This window comes from Macaca thibetana, chromosome X (assembly GCF_024542745.1).
Source record: "Macaca thibetana thibetana isolate TM-01 chromosome X, ASM2454274v1, whole genome shotgun sequence".
NCBI classification, from domain to species: domain Eukaryota; kingdom Metazoa; phylum Chordata; class Mammalia; order Primates; family Cercopithecidae; genus Macaca; species Macaca thibetana.
In genome coordinates, this window is record NC_065598.1 from 53,386,938 (window position 1) to 53,410,250 (window position 23,313).

Below are 23,313 nucleotides of genomic sequence, written 5' to 3' on the forward strand. Positions count from 1 at the left end.
AAATAAGAAGTAATGAGACTGAAGCAGTAATAAGTCTGCCATCAAAGAAATGCCCAGAATCTGATGGATTCACTGCTGAATTCTACCAGACATTAAAACAACAATTCTGCCTTAACTCAAAAAACTGAAGAGGAGGGAATACTTCCACAAAACTCATTCTATGAGGCCAGCTTTACCCTGATACCAATACAACAATTAAAACTACAGGCCTGGCTGGGCACGGTAGCTCACGCCTGTAATCCCAGCACTTTGGAAGGCCAAGGCAGGCAGATCACCTGAAGTCAGGAGTTAGAGATCGGTCTGGCCAATATGGCGAAACCCCATCTCTACTAAAAATACAAAAAATTAGCTGGGCGTGATGGCCGGCACCTGTAATCCCAGTTACTTGGAGGCTGAGGCAGGAGAATCGCTTGAACCCAGGAGGCAGAGGTTGCAGTGAGCTGAGACTGTGCCACCGCACTCCAGCCTAGGTGACAGAGCAAGAATCCATCTCAAGAAATAAAAATAAAATAAATGATACACAAATTTAGTAAAGATGGCTGGGTGCAGTGGCTCAAGCCTGTAATCCCAGCACTTTGCGAGGCTGAGACGGGCAGACAGCTTGAACTCAGGAGTTCGAGACCAACCTGGGCAACATGGTAAAACCTCGTCTCTACTAGAAATGCAAAAATTAGCTGGGTGTGGTGGCAGGCGCCCGTAGTCCCAGCTACTTGGGTGGCTGAGGTGAAAGGATCACTTGAGTCCGGGGGACAAAGGTTGCAGTGAGCTGAGATCATGCTACTGCACTCCAGCCTGGGTGACAGAACGACACTGTCTCAAAAACAAACAAACAAACAAACAAAACAAAACAAAACAGTAAAGTTGCAGGATACAAAATCAACATACAAAAATCAGTAGTATTTACATGTGCTAACAGCGAACGATCTAAAAAAAAAAACTAAAAAAAAAAAAGCAATCCCCTTTACAATAGCTACAAAAAACTTAATATACCTGGGAATAAATTTAACCAAATAATTGCAAGATCTCTACAAGGAAAACTACAAAACACTGATGAAAAAAATTGAAGGGGACACACAAAAAATGGAAAGATATCATATGCACATGGATTGGAAGAACTAATATTGCTAAAATATCTATACTACCCAAAAACGATCTATAGATTCTATGCAATCCCTAACAAAATACCAATGACATTCTTCAAAGAAATAGAAAAAGCAATCCTAAAATTCATATAACATTGCAAAAGATGCCAAGTAACTAAAACAATCCTGAGCAGTAAGAACAAAGCTGGAGGCCTCATACTACCTGATTTCAAATTATATTACAAAGCTACAGTAAACAAAACAGCATGGTACTGGCACAAAAATAGATACATGGGCCAATGGAACAGCATAGAGAATCCAGAAATAAATCCACCCACTTATAGTTCACTCACTTTCCACAAAGGCACCAAGAACATTCACTGGGGAAAGAACAGTTTCTTTAATAAATGGTGTTGGGAAAACTGAATACCCATATGCAGAAGAATGAAACTAGACCTGTATCTCTCACCATATACAAAAAAATCATTTCAAAATGGATTAAAGACTTAAATGTAAGACCTGAAACTATGAAACTACTACAAGAAAATACTGGGGAAATGCTATAGGACATTGGTCTGGGCAAAGATTGTTTTGGAGTAAGAACTCAAAAGCACAGGCAACAAATGCAAAAATAGGCAAATATGATTACATTAAGCTAAAAAGCTTCTGTACAGCAAAGTAAACAATCAACAAAGTACAGAGACAACCCACAGAATGGGAGAAAATATCTGCAAACTATCCATCTGACAAGGGATTAATAACTAAAATATATAAGGAACTCAATAGCAAAAAACAAAACAAAACAAAACAAACAATCCCATTTAAAAATGGGCGAAATACCAGCACAGACATTTCTCAAAAAAAGACATAGAAATGGCTAACAGGAGCTCCTAAAGGAAATACTAAATATAGGAAGGAAAAACCGTGACCAGCCACTATAAAAACACACTGAAGTACACAGACCAGTGACACTATGATGCAACCATATAAACAAGTCTACAAAATAACCAGCTACCATCATGATAGGATTAAATTCACACATAACAATATTAACCTTAAATGTAAATGGGTTAAATGCCCCCAATTAAAAGACACAGAATGGCAAGCTGGATAGAGTCAAGACCCATCAGTATGCTGTCTGCAGGAGAGCCATCTTAAGTGCAGACACACATAAGCTCAAAACGAAGGGATGGAGGAAAATTTACCAAGCAAATGAACAACAGAAAACAGCAGGGGTCACAATCCTAGTTTCTGACAAAACAGACTTTAAACCAACAAAGATCAAAAATGACAAAGAAGAGCATTACATAATGGTAAAGGGTTCAATTCCACAAGAAGACCTAACTATCCTAAATATATATGTACCCAATATAGGAGCACCCAGAATCATAAAGCAAGTTCGTAGAGACCTACAAAGAGACTTAGACTCCCACACAATAATAGTGGGAGACTTTAATACCCCACTGACAATATTAGATCATCAAGACAGAAAATTAACAAAGATATTCAGAACCTGAACTCAGCTCTGGATCAAGCGGACCTGATAGATACCTACAGAACTCTCCACCCAAAACCAACAAAAATATACACTCTTCTCATCACCACATGGCACTTTAAAATTGATCACATAATCAGAGGTAAAACACTCCTCAGCAAATGCAAAAGAAGTGAAATTATAACAGTCTCTCAGACCGCAGCACAATAAAATTAGAACTCAAAACTAAGAAATTCACTCGAAATCACACAACTACATGGAGACTGAACAACCTGCTCCTGAATGACTCCTGAGTAAATAATGAAATTAAGGCAGAAATCAAGAAGTTCTTTGAAACTAATGAGAACAAAGAGAATGTATAAGAATCTCTGGGACACAACTAAACCAGTGTTAAGAAAGAAATCTGTAGCACTAAATGCCACATCAAGAAGCTAGAAAGATCTCAAAATTCATAACTAAAAGAACTAGAGAACCAAGAGCAAACAAATCCCAAAGCTAGCAGAAGACAAGAAATAACCAAGATCAGAGCCGAACTGAAGGAGACAAAGACACGAAAAACCCTTCAAAAAAATCAACAAATCCAGGAGCTTCTTTTTTGAAAAAATTAATAGATAGACCACTAGCTAGACTAATGAAGAACAAAAGAGAGAAAATCAAACAGACACAATCAGAAACGATAAGGGAGACATTACCACTGACCCCACAGAAATACAAACAACCATCAGAGAATACTATAAATACCTCTATGCACATAAACTAGAAAATCTAGAAGAAATGGATGAATTCCTGGACACATACACCCTCCCAAGAATTAACTAGGAAGGAACTGAATCCCTGAATAGACCAATAATGAGTTTGGAAATTGAGGCAGTAATAAATAGCTTACCAACCAAAAAAAGCCCAGGACCAGAGAGATTTATAGCTGAATTTCACCACAGGTACAAAGAAGAGCTGGTACCATTTCTACTGAAACTATTCCAAAAAACTGAAAAGAAGGGGCCCCTCCCTAACTCATTTTATGAGGCCAGCATCATCCCAACACCAAAACCTGGCAGAGATACAACAAAAAAAGAAAACTTCGGCCGGCTGCGGTGGCTCATGCCTGTAATCCCAGCACTTTAGGAGGTCGAGGCGGGCAGACCGCAGACCACGAGGTCAAGAGATCGAGACCATCCTGGCCAACATGGTAAAACCCCGTCTCTACTAAAAATAAAAAAATTAGCTGGGTGTAGTGGTGTGCGCTTGTAGTTCCAGCTACTCGAGAAGCTGAGGCAGGACAATCACTTGAACCCAGGAGGCAGAGGTTGCAGTGAGCAGAGATCACATCACTGCACTCCAGCCTGGTGACAGAGTGAGACGCCGTCTCAAAAAAAAAAAAAAAAAAAGAAAGAAAGAAAACTTCAAGCCAACATCCCTGATGAACAATGATGCAAAACTCCTCAATAAAACACAAGCAAACTGAATCCAGCAGCACATCTAAAAGCTTATCCACCACAATCAGGTTGGCTTCATCCCTGGGATGCAAAGTTGGTTCAACATATGCAAATTAATAAATGTAATTCATCACACAAACAGAACTAAAGTCAAAAACATGATTATCTCAATAGATGAAGAGATCTTTGATAAAATTCAACATCCCTTCATGTTAAAAACTCTCAATTATCTAGGTATTGAAGGAACATACCTCAAAATAATAAGAGCCATACATGAAAAACCCACAACCAATATCATACTGAATGGGAAAAAGATGGAAGCATTCCCCTTGAAAACTGGCACAAGACAAGAATGCCCTTTCTCGCCACTCCTATTCAACATAGCATTGGAAGTTCTGGCCGGGGCAACCAGGCAAGAAAAAGAAATAAAGCGTATTCCAATAGGGAGAGAGGAAGTAACATTATCTTTGTTTTCAGATGACATGATCCTATCTCTAAGAAAACCCCATCGTCTTAGCCCAAGTTTCTTCAGCTGATAAGCAACTTCAGCAAAGTATCAGGATACAAAATCAATGTGCAAAAATCACAAGCATTTCTTTACACCAACAACAGACAAGCAGAGAGCCATATCATGAATGAACTCCCATTCACAACTGCTACAAAAAGAATATAATTCCTATGAATACAGATAACAAGAGAAATGAAGGACCTCTGCAAGGAGAACTACAAACCACTGATCAAGGAAATGAGAAAGGACACAAACAAATGGAAAAATATTCCATGCTCATGGACAGAAAGAATCAATATCGTGAAAATGGCCATGCTGCCCAAAGTAATTTACAGATTCAATGCTATTCCCATTAAACCACTACTGACATTCTTCACTGAATTAAAGAAACTACTTGAAAATTCATATTGAATGAAAAAAGAGCCCAAATAGCCGAGACAACCCGAAGCAAAAAGAACAAAGCTAGAGGCATCATGCTACCCAACTTCATACTACAAGGCTACAGTAACCAAAACAGCATGGAACTGGTACAAAGACAGACACATAGACCAATGAACAGAATAGAGAATCCAGAAATTAGACCACACCCCTACAAACATCTCATCTTCGACAAACCTGACAAAAACAAGCAACAGAGAAAGGATTCTCTATTTAATAAGTGGTGCTGGGGAGAACCAGGTAGCCATATGCAGAAAATTGAAACTGGATCCCTTCCTTATACCATATACAAAAATTAACGCAAGATGAATGAAGGACCTAAATGTAAAACCCAAAACTATAAAAACCCTAGAAGAAAATCTAGGCAATACCATTCAGGACACAGGCACGGGCAAAGATTTTATGACAAAAATGCCAAATGCAATTGCAACAAAAGTAAAAATTGACAAATGGGATCTAATTAAATTAAAGAACTTCTGCACAACAAAAGAAACTATCATCTGAGTGAACAGACAACCTACAGAATGGGAGAAAATTTTTGCAATATAAGCATCTGGAAAAGGTATGACATCCAGAGTCTATGAGGAACTTAAATTTATAAGAAAACAACCCCATTAAAAAGTGGCCTAGGACAAGAACAGACACTACTCAAAAGAAGACATTCGGCTGGGTGCGGTGGCTCACGCCTGTAATCCCAGCACTTTGGGAGGCCGAGGCAGGTGGATCATGAGGTCAGGAGATCGAGACCATCCTGGCTAACATGGTGAAACCCCATCTCTACTAAAAATACAAAAAAATTAGCCGGGTGTGGTGGCGGGCGCCTGTAGTCCCAGCTACTCGGGAGGCTGAGGCAGGAGAATGGCGTGAATCTGGGAGGCAGAGCTTGCAGGGAGATGAGATCTCACCACTGCACTCCAGCCTAGCTAACAGAGTGAGACTCCGTCTCAAAAAAAAAAAAAGAAGACATTCATGGGGCCATCATATGAAAAAAAACTCAACATCACTGATCATTAGAGAAATGCAAATCAAAACCACAGTGAGACACTATCTCACACCAGCAGAATGGCAATGTAAAAACAACAGATGCTGGTGAGGTTGCAGAGAAAAAGGAACGCTTTTACACTGTTGGGGAGAGTGTAAATTAGTTCAAGCATTGTGGAAGACAGCATGGTGATTCCTCAAAGATCTAGAGGCAGAACTACCATTTGACCCAGTAATCCTATCACTGGGTATATACCCAAAGGAATACAAATCAGTCTATTATAAAGACGTGCACACGTATGTTCACTGCAGCAGTATTCACAATAGCAAGGACATGGAATCAACCAAAATGCCCATCAATGACAGACTGGATAAAGAAAAGCTGGTACATATACAGCATGGAATACTATGCAGTCATAAAAAGGAATAAGAGCACGTCCATTGCAGGGACATGGATGGAGCTGGAAACTTATTCTTAGCAAACTAGCACAGGAACAGAAAACTAAATACCACATGTTCTCATTTATAAGTGGGAGGTGAACGACGAGAACACATGGACACACAGGAGTGGGGGAACAACATACACTAGGGCCTGTCGGTGGCAAGGAGGGAGAGTATAAGGAAAAATAGCTAATGGATGCTGGGCTTAATACCTAGGTAATAGGTTGGTCTGTGCAGTAAACCACCATGGCACATGTTTACCTATGTAACAAACCTGCACATCCTGTACATGTACCCCAGAATATAAAAGTTGAAAAAAAAAAAAGGCTCGACAGGTATATGGGGAAAAATGTCCAATATCACTCATCATCAGGGAAACAGAAATCAAAACCACAATGAGAAATCATCTCACCTCAGTTAGAATGGCTATTATCCAAAAGACAAGAAGTAACAAATGCTGGAGAGGATTTGTTACTCTTCAGCATTTGGAGAAAGAGGAACATTCATACACTGTTGGTGGGAATATAAGGTAGTACAACTATCATGGAAAACAGTACCATATGATCCAGCAATTCCACTGCTGGGCATATCCAAAAGGAAATAAATCAGTATATCAAAGAGATATCTGCATTCCCATGTTCACTGCAATATTATTCACAATAGCCAAGATACGGAATCAACCTAAGTATCCATCAATGGACAAATGAGTGAAATTAAGAAATGTGGTATATATAAACAATGGAATATTATTCAGCCATTAAAACAAATGAAATCCTGTCACTTGCAGTAAAATGAATGAAAATGGAGATCATTGTATTAAGTGAAATAAGCCAGGAATAGGCAGACAAATATTGCATGTTCTCACTCATATGTGAGACCTAAAAAAGTGGATCTCACAGAGGTGGAGAGTAGAATGGTGGTTACCAGAGGCTGGGAAAGGAAGCAGGGGATGAAAAATAGTTGGTTAATGGGTACAAAAATACAGTTAGACAGAAGGAATAAATTCTAGCATTCACTAGTACAGTCAGGAAATTACAGTTAATAATTTATTGTGTATTTCAAGACAGCTAGAAGAGAATTATGTTTCTGACACAAAAATAAAGGTTTGATGATAGATATATCACTAAGCTTAACTTCATCATTACACATTGTATATGTGTATCAAAATATCACATATGTATCCCCAAAATATATACGATATGCTGTTAATATATCAACTTTATAAAATACTAAAACAAAACAAAAAAAAGGCTGGGCATGGTGGCTCATGCCTGTAATCCCAGTACTTTGGGAGGTCAAGGTGGGCGGATCACTTGAGGTCAGGAGTTCGAGACCAGCCTGGTGAAATCCCATCTCTACTAAAAATGCAAAAATTAGCTGGGCGTGGTGGCGCGTGACTGTAATCCCAGCTACTTGGGAGGCTGAGGCAGGAGAACCACTTGAACCTGGGAGGCGGAGGTTGGAGCGAGCCGAGACTGTGCCACTGCACTCCAGCCTGGGTGACAGAGCAAGACTCTGTCTCAAAAAAAAAAAACAAAAAACAAAAATAGAATAAAAGTAAAAATAGCAAAACAAGATATGAAAAAGGTCTCAAATAAATAATCTAAATAATCATCTCTGAAATCAGAAAAAGAATAAAACTACAGCAATCTTAACTACATTAAGAGTGGAATGTAATTGACAAAGATAAAACATAGAAAATGAAACAAAAAATGTTGAAAAGATCAATTAAATTGACACAATAAGGCCTGGCTCACACTTGTAATCCCAGTACTTTGGGAGGTCCAGAAGAGATGATCACTTAAGGTCAGGAGTTTGACACAAGGCTATGCAACATAGTGAGACCCCCATCTCCATAAAAATAAAAAATCAGCCAGTGGCATGCACCTGTAGTCCTAAAAACACTTTTCAAGTTAAAAAAAAAAAAAAAAAAAGACAAAGTGCCAGCAATTGCAAAGAAAAAAAAAAAAAAAAAGAGAGAGAGAGAGAGAGAAGAAACAATTTACCAGTAACAAGAATGAGAAGGGGCCCGGCGCGGTGGCTCAAGCCTGTAATCCCAGCACTTTGGGAGGCCGAGATGGGCGGATCACGAGGTCAGGAGATTGAGACCATGCTGGCTAACACAGTGAAACCCCATCTCTACTAAAAAAAATACAAAAAATTAGCCGGGCGAGGTGGCGGGCGCCTGTGGTCCCAGCTACTCGGGAGGCTGAGGCGGGAGAATGGCATGAACCCAGGAGGCGGAGCTTGCAGTGAGCTGAGATCCGGCCACTGCACTCCAGCCTGGGCGACAGAGCGAGACTCCGTCTCAAAAAAAAAAAAGAATGAGAAGGGAAGAGGAGGATATCACTAAAGACCCCATAGACATTTAAAGAATAATAGGGGAATTCTACAAACAACTCTATGCCCAAAAATTCTGTAAGTTATATGAAACAGACCAATTCCTTGAAAGATACAAACTATAAAAACTCACCCAAACTCTTTCCCCTCTTTTCACTACTGCACTTGGCTAGTCTTAATTTAAATAAATAACTCACCTAAAAATCAAACAGATAACCTGAAAATTCTATATCTACTAAAAAATAAATCCAGACTGGGTGTGGTGGCTCATGCCTAAAATCCCAGTACTTTGGGAGGCCAAGGTGGGTGGATTACTTAAGGTCAGGAGTTCAAGACCAGCCTGGCCAACATGGTGAAACCTCATCTCTACTAGGAAAAAAAAAAAAAAAAAAATTGGCCAGGCATGTTGGTACACACCTTCAGTCTCAGCTACTCAGGAGGCCGAGGCATGAGAATCACCTGAATGCAGGAGGCAGCAGTTGCAGTGAGCCGAGATCGTGGCACTGCACTCCAGCCTGGGTGACAGAGCAAGACTGGCTCAAAAAACAAAGAAAAGAAAGCAAAAAGAAAAATTCATAGTTAAATCCTGAACAAGAAATCTTAACAATGCATTCAAAATGTCTGTTTGACACTTCAAAAAAGAGGATCTATGAATGGTGAACAATAATATTCCATTGTTTATATATACCACATTTCTTAATTTCACTATTATCATTAGCCATTAGATGAACCATTAAATGAGATATCACTATACATTCATTAGGATGATTAAAATAACTATATTGACAAAACCAAGTGCTGATGAATATGTAGAGCAACTGGAATTCCACATATTGCTAGTGGGAACGTAAAATAACCATTCTGGGAAACAGTTGAGTAGTTTTTTGTTTTTGTGTTTTTTTTTGAGACGGAGTCTCGCTCTGTCGCCCGGGCTGGAGTGCAGTGGCGCCATCTCAGCTCACTGCAAGCTCCGCCTCCCGGGTTCAAACCATTCTCCTGCCTCAGCCTCCCGAGTAGCTGGGACTACAGGCACCTGCCACCACACCTGGCTAATTTTTTGTATTTTTAGTAGAGACAGGGTTTCATCATGCTAGCCAGGATGGTCTCGATCTCCTGACCTCGTGATCCACCTACCTCGGCCTCCCAAAGTGCTGGGATTACAGGTGTGAGCCACTGCACCCAGCCTCTTTTTTTTTTTTTTTTTGAGATGGAGTCTCACTCTGTCCCCCAGGCTGGAGTGCAGTGGCGCAATCTCCGTTCACTGCAACCTCCACCTCCCAGGTTCAAGCGACTCTTCTGCCTCAGCCTCCTGAGTAGCTGGGACTACAGGTACGTGCCACTGCGCCTAGCTAATTTTTTTGTATTTTTAGTAGAGGTGGGGTTTCACCATATTGGCCAGGCTGGTCTCAAGCTCCTGACCTCGTGATCCACCCGCCTTGGCCTCCCAAAGTGCTGGGATGACAGGCGCAAGCCACCACGCCCAGCCAGTATTTTCTTGTAAAGTTAAAACATCCACTGCCCGTACTGCCCAGGAATCTCATTCCTGGGTATTTATCCTAGAAAAATGAAAACTCATATTCACACAAGAACCTATACCTGAATGTTCACAGCAGCTCTATTTGTAATCACCCCAAAGTGGAAACAACCAAAATGACCTTCAATGGGTATATCCATACAATGGAATATTACTCAGCAATAAAAAAGAACAAGCTTTTGATACGCAACAACATGAATGAATATTAAAGGCATTATGGTGGGCCGGGTGTGGGGGCTTATGCCTGTAATCCCAGCACTTCAGGAGGCTGAGACAGGCGGATCACGAGGTCAGGAGATCGAGACCAGTCTGGCCAACACAGTGAAACCCCGTCTCTACTAAGAATACAAAAAATTAGCTGGGTGTGGTGGTGTGCGCCTTTAATCCCAGCTACTCGGAAGGCTGAGGCAGGAGAATCTCGTGAATCCAGGAGGTGGAGGTTGCAGTGAGCCGAGATCGTGCCATTGCCCTCCAGCCCAGGCGACAGTGCGAGGCTCCATCTCAAAAAAAAAAAAGGGGCATTACGGTAAGCAAAAGATGCCAGTCTCAAAATATTACATACTGCATAATTCCATTTATATGACATTCTGGCAAAGGCAAAACCACAGTGACAAAGAGCAGATCAGTGGTTGCCCAGGAGTAGAGGGCAGGCATGACTATAAAGGGGGTAGTAACACAAAGGAGGTTAGGGAATGATCAAAGGGCTCTGTATCCTGATTATGGTGGCTGGAAGAATATGAACATGTGTATACCAAGAGAGTCAATTTTACTTCATGTTAATTAAAAAAATAAAATTTCAAGCCGGACGTGGTGGGTCACTCCTATAATCTCAGCACTTTGGGAGATTGAGGCAGGCAGATCATGTGAGGTCAGGAGTTTGAGACCAGCCTGGCCAACATGGCGAAGCCCCGTCTCAACTAAAAATACACAAAATTAGCTGGGCATGGTGGCGTATGCCTGTAATCCCAGCTACTTAGGAGGCTGAGGCAGAAGAATCACTTGAACCCGGGAGGCAGAGGTTGCAGTGAGCCAAGATCGCACCTCTGCACTCCAGCCTGGGTGACAGAGCAAGACTCTGTCTCAAAAATAAATAAAAATAAAATTTAAAAAACGCTTTACCAAAAAGCAGATTGAAAATACATCAACAGAGCTTTCAACTTAAGATGCCGAATACAGAAAATTTAAAAAGAGAATAAAATATCAAACACTAGAGATGATCAATAAAGCCAAAAAACTAGTTTTTGAAACGACTAGCAATCAAATAAACTAGACGAACTATTGTTAAACACCATGACCAAGTACAGCTAATCTCATGAAAGTAACGATTCAAAATGAGTAATTCTATTAATGTCACTGTATTAACAAATTAACAGAAAAACTATGTATTTATGTCCAAATATGCCAACATTATTTGATAAAACCTAATATGATTCTTGATTTTAAAACAAACAAAAGCCTTTTAAAATAAAGCTAGCCTGGGCAACATAGTAAAACACTGTTTCCACTAAAAACACAAAAATCAGCCAGGAGTCTTGGCGTGAGCCTGTAGTCCCAGCTACTCGGGAGGCTGAGGTGGGAGGATCACTTGAGCTTAGGAGGGAGGCTACGGTGAGCCGAAATTGCGCTACTGCACTCCAGCCTGGGTGACAGAGCGAGACTGTGTCTAAATGAGTAAATAAATAGCTAGAGACTCCCCGAACTCTATGAGAGTAGTCTATCAGAGACCTACATATTGAGTGGAGAAAGACTGGCAGTATTCCCTTTAAAGTCTGAAAACAGCAAAAGGATGCCCCCATCACCACTATGACTCAACACTGTAATAAAACTGGAAGTTAGAGGTATGAATATTGGAAAGGAGGAAGATTATTATGGGCCGAACGGTGCCCCCTGAAATTCATATGGTGAAGACCTACCCCTAGTATTCAGAATGTAACTATATGTAGAGATAGGGCCTTTAAAGAGGTAATTAAGTTAAAATAAGACCATTAAGGTAGGCCCTAAATCAATCTGACTGGTGATCTTATAAGAGGTGGTGATTAGGACACACAGGGAGACATCATCGGCGTGTATGCACAGAGGTACAACCACAGGAAGAGGCAGCAAGAGGAAGGCCATCTGCAAGCCAAGCAGAGAGACCTCAGGAGAAACCAACTCTGCCGGCACCTTGATCTTCAACTTTCAGCTGCCAGAAGTGTAAGGAAATAACTTTCTGTTGTTTAAGCCACCCAGTCTGTGATATTTTGTTATGGCAGCCCTATCAAACTAATACAGGACACACAGATCATCTACCTCAAGAAATCAAGACAATGAACTGAAAACAAATAGAACTAGTAACAGTATAATAAGGTAGTCCAACATAGGATTGATATGGGAAAGAATCAACTATTTTCCTCCTTATTAGCAACAGCCAATTAGAAAATGTAATACATAAAAAGATGCCACTTTTATGAACCAAAATAAAATTCCTAAACTGAAGAAGAAATAGACCAAAGAAGAGATACATACAAGAAGACATGAATAAATAGAGACAAACCACGTTTGAAGACAGAAACATAAGATGGCTGCTGCTCATACCCAAAAGGTAAATAAGAGAAAGATGTATGGCTGGGCCTGGTGGCTCATGCCTGTAATTCCAGCACTTTGGAAGGCTGAGGCAGGTGGATCACTTGAGGTCAGGAGTTCAAGACCAGCCTGGCCAACGTGATGAAACCCCGTTACAAAAAATTAGCCAGGCGTGGTGGCGTGTGCCTGTAATCCCAGCTACTTGGGAGGCCAAGGCAGGAGAACTGTTTGAACCAGGAAGGCAGGAAGGCAGAGGTTGCAGTGAGCCCAGATTACACCACTTCACTCCAGCCTGGGTGACAAAGTGAGACTCGGTCTCAAAAAAAGAAAAAGAAAAAAAAAAAAAAAGACAAAACCATGATTTCAAAGCTGTTCAGAAGTTGTACCAGTTCAAAAACAATTTTCCGTAGTTGTTTACAACCAATCAGTGGTAGGCTTTTTCACAACTACAGAGAAAGCCTTAGCAACATAAGACGACGTACAGACAAAAACTAAAAATCACACAAGTTTGCCTATCAGAGAAAAAGTAAATGGTGACTCTATTTTCTACAAAATTTAGTTTTGATGGGATAGGCTATCTGACCAAGCAGATGAAGTTGCAAAGACATTTCCCCCTGGGTTTTTTTGTTTGTTTTGTCAAAAAAGATTGATAGGGACTAGGCCCTGGATCAGATTTTAATTTGATGAAGCTGCTATCTATTTAACCAAATGCCCTCAAAAATCCAGATTTGGAAAGAAGAAGTCTGAGTCCAGAGCTTAAGGCCATAGAGAAACCACTGACTATAATGCCAGGTATGAATGCCACTGGGCTCTAACTTAGGACTGCTATTATTTGAGTCTGCATTTTGGCTTCAAAGTCACATAGATTTTGAGGGCTGTGGCCCTAATCTCTTTTTGCATGCCTTATTGTTTTTAGTGCACAAATTTTCAGGACACAAGGTTATATTCAGGAATGCACAAATCCCAGTATAGCCGAAAGGCCTCTGATGAAAGATATGTCTCCATAAATTAATCCACAAACATCACGCAATCCTTTGAAAAGCCGATTCTAAAATTCATCTGAAATAGAAAAAGCTCAACAGCAGCCTCAAAATTCTGGAAAAATAAGAACAAGTAAGGAGGTCTCTCCTTGGTAAGCTGCCTTTCCAAGGTTGCTGGGCAAAGCAGTGAGGGGAAGGAGAGAGGAGAGGCTGAGTGAGCTGTTCTAAGAGGAGTGGTCAAATCAAGTCCAGATGTCTTAGCTGCAGGTCAATGTGATTTGACTGCTCACAGTACAGTGGGTGGCCAGGGGAACCTGGCATGTCCCTAAAACAAATCAAAGCTTAGCTCAAAGATGAGAGTCTTAGTGAGCATCTGTGGTCTCCTCAGGTTCACAGCAAGGTCTGTAGAGGGGATGTGCTCTACCAGAAACAAAGTCTGTGGTAACTAACCTACATGTTATTGTCACAGGAATAGACAAGTTTTCATTTTCTTTTTTAGCATCTGTTTGGTAAAATAAAAATTTGTTTTGACAAGTTGATTTTATGGAACAGAATAATATTAATAGTATCTAATACATAGTACTTACTTATATGAGCTGGGCAATGTTTTAAGTTATTTCTGTATATTTATTTAACTCTCACAACAACATATGAGGTAGGCATGACTATCACAGAGAGGCATAGAGAGGTTAACTAGCCTGGCCAAGGTCATACAGCTGTTAAGGCACAGAACTTGGACTAGAGTGGAAAACAAATCCCCATATATTTGGGAATTTAGTTTGTGACAAAGGTAGAACTTCAAGTCAGGGGGATGATGATGAACTAGTCAATAAACGGTGTTGGGGGAAATGACTACTAATGTGGAAAAAAATAAAGTTAGATTCTAACCTCCCACAATTCACAAAAACTTAATTCCAGATAAAGAGCTAAAATTTTAACTCCTATGTAAGTTTTAGGGGAAAATATAAGAAGGCCTTCTTAATCAAAACATAAAATACAAAAAACTATTAAAAACTGATAAAGATGGCTGGATGCAGTGGCTCACGCCTATAATTCCAGCACTTTGGGAGACCAAGGCAGGAGGATCACTTGAGCCCAGGAGTTCGAGACCAGCCTGGGCAACATGGCGAAACCCCATCTGTACAAAAAATAAGCTGGGTGTGGTGGCATGCACCTATGGTCCCATCTACCAGGGAGATTGAGATGGGATTGCGGAGGTTGAGGCTGCAATGAGCCATGATTGTGCCACTGCACTTCAGCCTGGGTGACAGAGTGAGACCGTGTCTTAAAAAAAAAAAAAAAAAAATTGATAAAGATGACAATGTAAAAATCAAAATTATCTACATGCTAGAAAGACATAATAAAATTAAACACAAACCTAAAAGGAAGTATTTTTCAATATATCCAGAATATACAAAAAATACTCCAACACATCTAGAATATATAAAGAACTCTTACAAATCAATAAGAAAAACAAAACATCCCAATAGAAAAATGGGTGAAAGACTGAATGGAAAATTCACAGAAAAGGAATAAAGAAGAGTCAATAAACACATAAAACAAACAGACACCATCTTTTGCCATAGGATTGGCAAAAATTAAAAAGGCTGATAGTATCCACTGCTGGTAAGGCTATGGGCAAACAGGTATGTTTCATACACTGATCATATACTGGCCCTTTTGGAGGGAAATTTGGCACTATTTATTAACATTTGTCTTCTACATACCCTTCAACTCAACAGGTCTATCCCCCCTAGAAAAATATTAACTGGCACATAAGCACAAAAGGTTACTGTAAGAATTTTCATTGCAGTGTTGTTAGTAAAAGTAAAAACTTAGAAACAACTTAAATGTCAATCAGTAGGGAATGATTAAACATATATTTCTATATTACAGAACACTATGCAGCAGATAGATCTCTATGTATTGATAAAGTATATCTCTGTACTGACATTGAAAGAAAACTAAGCAAGTTGCAGAACCACACAGACTAAATAAAACTATACTTCTGTACTTCTGTCTACATAAGAATGTAAACACAACAAAATAAAAGGCATACGTGAAAATGATGACAAAGGTTGTCTTTGGGCTCAGAGAGGAAAGAGTGTTAGTCAAAAAGAATTTTTGCTTTCTCCATCTTCAATTTTGGTCAGCAAGCGTTAACCATATTTGTATAACTTTTGAAATATTAAAACAATGGCCGGGTGTGATGGCTCATGCCTATAATCCCAGCACTTTAGGACACCAAGGCAGGCGGGCAGATCACTTGAGGCCGGGAGTTTGAGATCACCCTAGCCAACATGACAAAACCTTGTCTCCAGCAAAAATACAAAAATTAGCCAGGCGTGATGTGATGGTGCACACCTGTAATCCCAGCTACTCGGGAGGCTGAGGCACGAGAATTGCTTGAACCCAGGAGGTGGAGGTGGCAGTGAGCTGAGATGGCATCACTGCATTCCACCCTGGGCTAATGAGGGAGATTCTGTCTCAAAAAACAAAACAAAACAAAAAGCACTTACATTATACAGTCACCTGTATTATACAAGAGTGCCTTATACATTGTGGTACTCAATAAAATCTTGGATTAAAAAAAGGAGTCATCTCTTAAATGTAAAAAGCCCACTGAAAGGTCATTATGTACCTTTGCAAAAGGGACAAACTGGCCAACACAGGACACAAATGACACAGATGATGGCAGTCAAACAGGCAAGAGAAAAAAAGAGTCACCAGCGGTAAAGGTTGGACATTAGTAAAAACAGACGAGAGCAAATTATAACTACCATTTTTTGAAGGCTTCCCATGAGCAAGAAACTGTGCCAGATGATCTGTGCAAGCATAATCTCAAATTCTTAACATTAACCTGTGAGATATTCCCATTTTACAAATTAGGAAAATACGGCTTAGAGAAACTAAATATCAGGCTTAAGACCAGGACTTTGCTCACTACAAACTGTCCTCTATTGGGCCGAGGATGGAGACTGGGACTGAGGAGACCCCTTCTGGCCTGAACCCATGTGCTTAGCTGCCCTTACTATACTCTGCGTCCTTGAAGCATGCTCCCAAGCTGTCCTGTTCATCCAGACTGGCGTTCTCCTCCTCCTCCTCGCTCTCGGTTCTCCAGTATGCTGGCCGCTTGATGGGCCGCTTCCCTGGGGTGCGCTGGGAAGCAGGACTGTTAGACACTGTGCCCAGCCCACTGCTGGAGCTCCCACTGCTTCGATCCTGCCCCCCGGTCCACCAGGCCTGCAGGCTGGAGGTAGCCGGTGAGGACGATGAGGACTGCAGGTTGGCCATGCACAGCATGCCCTGGATGGCCTCCTGAGTGCTGGGAGAAGCTGGGGCCTCACTGCAAGGGACAGAGGAGAAATACTGAGGCAGTTGTTTTTAACTGTCAGAGTAAACCAGTCATCAGAACACTCAGGGAGGAGGGACAACAGCTATGAGGATCAAGGTGGGAGGAAAAAGGGGAGAATCACCCTAAGTGAAAAATTTGGAATTAAGCTTAAGGATCAAGACAGTACCATAGACTGTTTTCATGAAAAGCCAGTCCTTTTTGCCTAAAGTCTCTCCACAGACAGTAGGCAAGGTGGCAAAAAAGGGGCACACCTCCCTCCCTGTTTATGCATGCTGCATTCTTTCCTTTCATTATTTTTGTAACAATTCTCCTTGCATGACTCTTCTAGCCCCTCTTCCCAACTTCGTAAGTGCCCAAAATTGATTCCTCTTGAAGTCTATACATCTTATCGCCATCAGATCTTAAGTTCCTTAGGACAGGTTTCATGCCTACTTTATTCTTTCACCAAAATGCCCTGGATAATTCTTTGTCCCTTTAAATGGCTCTATAAATATCTACTGATTGGCTGACCTGGCACCTTGGGCGGGAGCGGGGGTTGCTGTCTGATAGCCTGGAAAGGGGAGATAAAAGCCAGTACTCACGTGAGGGCAGCATAGTCAGGTCCCCCCACCTGCCTGCTGGCCTTGAGCAGATCAAGAATGCCACCAGCGCCACTACCATTCCCGAGCTTGCCTTCAACCCCTTCCACCATGTCCTCATCTGTTGTATAGTCCTCCTGTTGGAGAGAGAGTGTATCACCTCAGCTGCCCAGGATTGCTCTGGTAAGGCCCCAATATAGGGGTGATGATCTGACTCCTGATATTAATATCTTCTGAGCACCAAGTATAGACCAAGTATTAAGCAGAATATTCATTTTTTATCTTAATTTCCAAGGCATCTTTGTGAGGTAGGTAGTATACTCCCATTTTAAACACGTAAGAAAACTAAGGCTCGGGGAAGTTAAATAATTTGTGTAAGGTCACATCAGATACTCCTTATCACATACTCTTTCTGCTACATCACACTGACTTTTAAGTTTTTATTTATTTATTTTTTCTGAGACAGAGTCTCGCTCTGTCGCCCAGGCTGGAGTGCAGTGGCGCGATCTCGACTCACTGCAAGCTCTGCCTCCCGGGTTCACATCATTCTCCTGCCTCAGCCTCCCGAGTAGCTGCGACTATAGGCATCCACCACCATGCCCGGCTAATTTTGTTTTTTTGTATTTTTAGTAGAGACGGGATTTCATCGTGCTAGCCAGGATGGTCTCGATCTCCTGACCTCGTGATCCACCTGCCTCGGCCTCCCAAAGTGCTGGAATTACAGGCATGAGCCACCGCGCCTGGCTGACTTTTTATTTTTTTGAGACGGAGTCTCATTCTGTCGCCAGGCTGGAGTGCAGTGGCACGATCCTGGCTCACTGCAACCTCTGCCTCCTGGGTTCAAGCGATTCTTCTGCCTCAGCCTCCCAAGTAGCTGGGACTACAGGGGTGTGCCACCACGCCCAGCTAATTTTTTAGCAGCGACGGGGTTTCACCATGTTGGTCAGGATGGTCTCAATCTCTTGACCTCATGATATGCCCACCTCAGCCTCCCAAAGTACTGGGATTACAGGCGTGAGCCACCGTGCCCGGCCTACACTGACTTTTATTCTACTCTGTATTAAAGGATGTTTAAGGTATTTCAACTAAATTGAAATCTTCCATTTACATGCTCAGCAGCACTTCGCACACACTCTTTCACTTAATAAATATTTCACTGCAGTGGCTCACCCTGTGATTCCAGCACTTTGGGAGGCCAAGGCAAAAGATCACATGAGCCCAGGAGTTTGAGACCAGCCTGGGCAACACAGCGAGACCCTATCTCTACAAAAAAAAAAAATTGAAAAGAATTAGCTACGTTGGTGGTGTAAGCCTGTGGTCCCAGCTACTAGGGAGGCTGAGCTGGCCCCGGAGGTCAAGACTGCTGTGAACCATGATCATACCATTGTACCCCAGCCTGGGCAACAGAGCAAAGAGACTCTGTCTCAAAAAAAAAAAAATAATAATAATAATAAATAAATAATTCAGGAAATGAATGCATAGGATATCTTCCTCCCTGCATATCCCCCAACTAGAATGACAATCTGTCTTCTGTCTCTATCACCAGAATGAGCAGAAGACTAGATCCTGGGCAGAATCCTACCTCAATGTCAAACTCAACTTCTCCTGGTTCACGAACTCGGTTGGGGTCAGAGCAAGGCTTCGCACGGGGCAATTTCCGGGGAAATTCTAGAAAACAATGGAATGCACTTATTATGAAGCTATGATTAGCATTTCAGCCAAATACCCAGAAAAAAAAATAAGACTAATTTTCTTGGAAGTAATGACCACAGATGACTAATTTAGAGAGGTTAGGGATCAGGTGATAAATAAATCTTTAGAACAAAGGAAACAATGAAGGCCTACAGAACACAGTATAGCAGAATGTCAACAAGCTCAGGCCTAAGGTCTTAAGTCTATCAAGAGGGCCAAAAACAAATATAAAACGGGCAAGGGCTGGGCGTGGTGCCTTGCACCTGTAATCTCAGCACTTTGGGAGGCTGAGGCGGGTGGATCACCTGAGGTCAGGAGTTCCAGACCAGCCTGATCGACATAGTGAAATCCCATCTCTACTAAAAATACAAAATTAGCCAGGCATGGTGGCACATGCCTGTAATCCCAGCTACTCAGGAGGCTGAGGCACGAGAATCACTTGAACCCGGGAGGCGGATGTTACAGTGAGCCAAGATCGCGCCATTGCACTCCAGCCTGGGCAACAAGAGTGAAACTCCATCTCAAAACAACCAACCAACCAACCAAACAAACAAACAAACAAAAAACGGGTAGAGGAGGAAAAAGAAAAAACAGACACACACTTGGTCTTATTATCAGGGTCGCCTTCTCCTTTCCCAATCTCTCGTCAATCTGCAGCTCATCATCTGAATCCAAGTCAAATTCATCTTCTATCACCTGTTCTGCCACCAGTCTAGCCTTGTCTACCTTCTTTGCTATCTTGGTTCGCCGAGATTTGGATAAGCACTTCACCCTTTTTGTACTGAAGGGAAGGAGAACATAAAAACAGTCACTAGCAATATTGTTAGTCGCTAGCAAGACAGCAATTCTCTCTACATTGACTACGGATTCAATACAATCCCTACCAAAATCCAGCCAGCTTTTTAAATAAAAAGTTGATAGTAAAACATACTTGGACATATAAAGGACCTAACACAGACAAAATAATTTTGAAAAAGAACAACATTGGAGGACTTACACTGTTCAATCCCAAAATTTACTCTAAAGCTATGGTAATCAAGGCAATGTGATATCAGCATAAAGACAGACATACAGATCAGTGGAAAAGAACTTTGAGTTCCGAATAAACCCTTAAATTTATGATCAAATGATTTTTGACAAAAGGTGCTAAAGCAGCTCAGTGGGGGAAAGGATGGTTTTTTCAGTAAAAGTTGCTGAGAAAAATGGATACAAAGAAATAAATGTGGACCCTTACCTCACATCATATACAAAAATTAACGTAAAATGCATCATAGATCTAAATGTAAAGCCTAAAACTATAAGACTAGAGTAAAACACAGAAAAATATCATATAACCTGGGATTAAGTAAAATTAAAAATTTTGTATTTCAAAAGAAACCATTAAGAAAATAAAATAAAAGCCACAGACTGAGAGAAAATATTTGGAAATCATTTATCTGGCAAAGGATTTGTATCCAGAATTTTTTTGTTTTTTTGTTTTTTTTTTGAGACAGAGTCTTGCTCTGTCGCCCAGGCTGGAGTTCAATGGCGTGATCTCAGCCCATGGCAACCTCTGCCTCCCGGGTTCAAGTAATTCTCTTGCCTCGGCAAGACTCCGTCTCAAAAAAAAAACAAAACCAAAACTGCACTGATACTTGAAATTTCATAGGAGAGTAGACCTGTGTGTTCTCACCACAAACACATGGTAAGTACGTGAAGTGATGCATATGTTAACTAGCTTTACTGGCATAATCATTTCACAGTATAAACTTTATCAAATATCACATTGTATACCTTAAATACAATTTTAATTCTTATTTGCTTTTTTTTTTTCTTTTTGAGATGGAGTCTTGCTCTGTTGCCTAGGCTGGAGTAGTGGCATGATCTCGGCTCACTGCAACCTCCCACCTCCTGGGTTCAAGCAATTCTCCTGTCTCAGCCTCCCAAGTAGCTGGGATTATAGGCGCCCACCACCATGTCTGGCTAATTTTTGTAATTTTAGTACAGACAAGGGTTTCGTCATGTTGGCCAGGCTGGTCTCAAACTCCTAACAAGTGATCCGCCCACTTTGGCCTCCCAAAGTGTTGGGATTACAGGTGTGAGCCACCGTACTGGGCCACAATTTTTATTTTTTAAAAAAAAAACACATACAATGAGTTTACACTTTACATCCACCAGAATGGCTATAGTCAAAAAGAAAAAAAAATAACAAATGTTGGCCAGTAAGTGAAGAAACTCATGATTGCTGGTTGAAATGAACAATGCCTTTGTCCAGAACTCAAAAGTGGCTTAGATAATCCTGTTACACATAGTAGACTATATTAACCAATATGAACTGCTGGAAAAAAACCTCATGAACAGTTAAAAAGAAACATGTTTTTGGCAAATCAGTACACTGATACATTCAGCAACTAGTAATTTGGTTAAATTGACTTTCAGTGAATTGGCTGTCATTTAACTGACCTATTTTCTACCTCAGAGGGTTGAGGATTAAATGAGCTCATACAGAGCTTGATCCATGGCAACTGCTCCATGTAGCTAATATTATAAGGTTCTCTCTCAATTTTCACATTAGTAAAATGGGGATACTACTACTTACTTTTGGGGTTGTTGTGAGGATTAAATAAAATAGTATATATAAACAGCTAAGACAGACTTTGACACAGAGGAGATGCTCAATAAATGACAGCTATGTATGCCCTGGTCTTCTATTAACTTCCAATAATTAAAATTTTCAGCTGGGTTGTGGTAGTGCATGTCTGTAGTATCGGCTAACTCAGGAGGCTGAGGCAAAAGAACTCCTTGAGCCTGGGCAATACAGCAAGACCCTGTCTCTAACAATTTTTTAAAAATTTTTAAAGAAAATTTTCAAACATACACAAAAATATAAAAGTATAATTAATTCTCATGTACCTATCACTCAGCTAAGTTTCAGCAATTATCAACACAGCCAGTCTTGTTTCATCTACACCTCAATCTCTGCAAAACACAAAGTTTGGAGAGAAGCCCAGACATACCATCACATCATCTGTAAATATTTCTCTACTTTGACTATCTGGGTTCACTTAACAGCTTCTGACACTGCAGCGGGTAATAGGCAGCAGCACAAGAAGGAGTGCTGGGGGTGGGGCAGGGGCAGGAAATGTCTTACTGTACCTTCAATAGCCATTATAGGCTGGACTCCTAGGACTGAATTTTCTCCTGTCCAGGAGACCTATCGTGAGTTCTGGACAAAGGCAATACTCAACAGTCTCTCTAATCTTACACTTCAGTAACTGGATTCTCAAACCCCAAGAATAGCTCTGTTGCTTTCAGAATCTGCCCTACTCTCACTCCTTTTTCCCTTATTTTCCACCCAGGTGGGCCCAGATGGATCTGAAGGTAACCTTTTCCTAGAAGGCAGCTATTAAGGTACCTTTGTTGTTTGTGTTCCTACATTGTTCATACTCTGCACCTGGCTCTTGACTGCTGCTGTCTAGTGTTCTGAGTATCTAGAAAATAGCCCTTACTGGCTTTCCCTGCCTCTATGTATTTCAGGGTTTCTGACAATCTTCTTAGATTCTGGTCATGGCCACATCATCGTTATCACCATCTTCATGGAGAATTCTTTTGTCTCGACATCATCATATTTATAAGAACTACCATTTATTAAGTATTAATTATATGGCAGGCCCTGTGGTTAACGTTCTACATATATTATCTCATTTAATCCTCCAACAACTCTAAGGTAAGTTTTAACTATAGAATACATATAATGAGGACACTGAAGCTCAGATAGGTTAATTAGTTTGCCAAAGTAGAACAGTGAATATGTGTCACAGCTGGGATTTAAACCTTGGATTGCCTGATTCCCCAAGTCCATAATTTTGTTGTAAACAGCTTTTATTTTATTCTTTTAGAACTTGTTCTTTTAAA

General features: G+C 40.9%; 3 protein-coding genes across 33 annotated transcripts in view; 1 reads left to right on the forward strand and 2 right to left on the reverse strand.

Moving 5' to 3' along the window:
- TSR2 (TSR2 ribosome maturation factor) overlaps positions 1-23,313 on the forward strand; it is a 1,158,091-nt gene that overhangs the window by 669,960 nt on the left and 464,818 nt on the right. Inside the window, exon 1 of one of the 27 annotated variants that reach the window (XM_050777069.1) lies at positions 7,324-7,327. The exons of the other annotated variants lie outside the window; for them this stretch is intronic. The gene's annotated coding sequence lies outside the window, so the exon portion shown is untranslated. Of the gene's footprint in view, positions 1-7,323; positions 7,328-23,313 lie in introns of those variants that run through there. 27 annotated transcript variants of the gene reach the window in all.
- The window catches only part of HUWE1 (HECT, UBA and WWE domain containing E3 ubiquitin protein ligase 1), a 650,778-nt gene that overhangs the window by 426,961 nt on the left and 200,504 nt on the right, over positions 1-23,313 (reverse strand). The window lies entirely within an intron of this gene.
- The window catches only part of PHF8 (PHD finger protein 8), a 109,731-nt gene that overhangs the window by 27,898 nt on the left and 58,520 nt on the right, over positions 1-23,313 (reverse strand). For all 5 annotated transcript variants that reach the window (XM_050776860.1, XM_050776864.1, XM_050776862.1 and 2 more), the window contains 4 exons: positions 20,022-20,200; positions 19,310-19,395; positions 17,731-17,864; positions 16,827-17,140 (listed from right to left, as the gene is read on the reverse strand). In XM_050776860.1, coding sequence (XP_050632817.1) covers positions 16,827-17,140; positions 17,731-17,864; positions 19,310-19,395; positions 20,022-20,200 — 713 coding nt within the window. The remainder of the gene's footprint in view (positions 1-16,826; positions 17,141-17,730; positions 17,865-19,309; positions 19,396-20,021; positions 20,201-23,313) is intronic.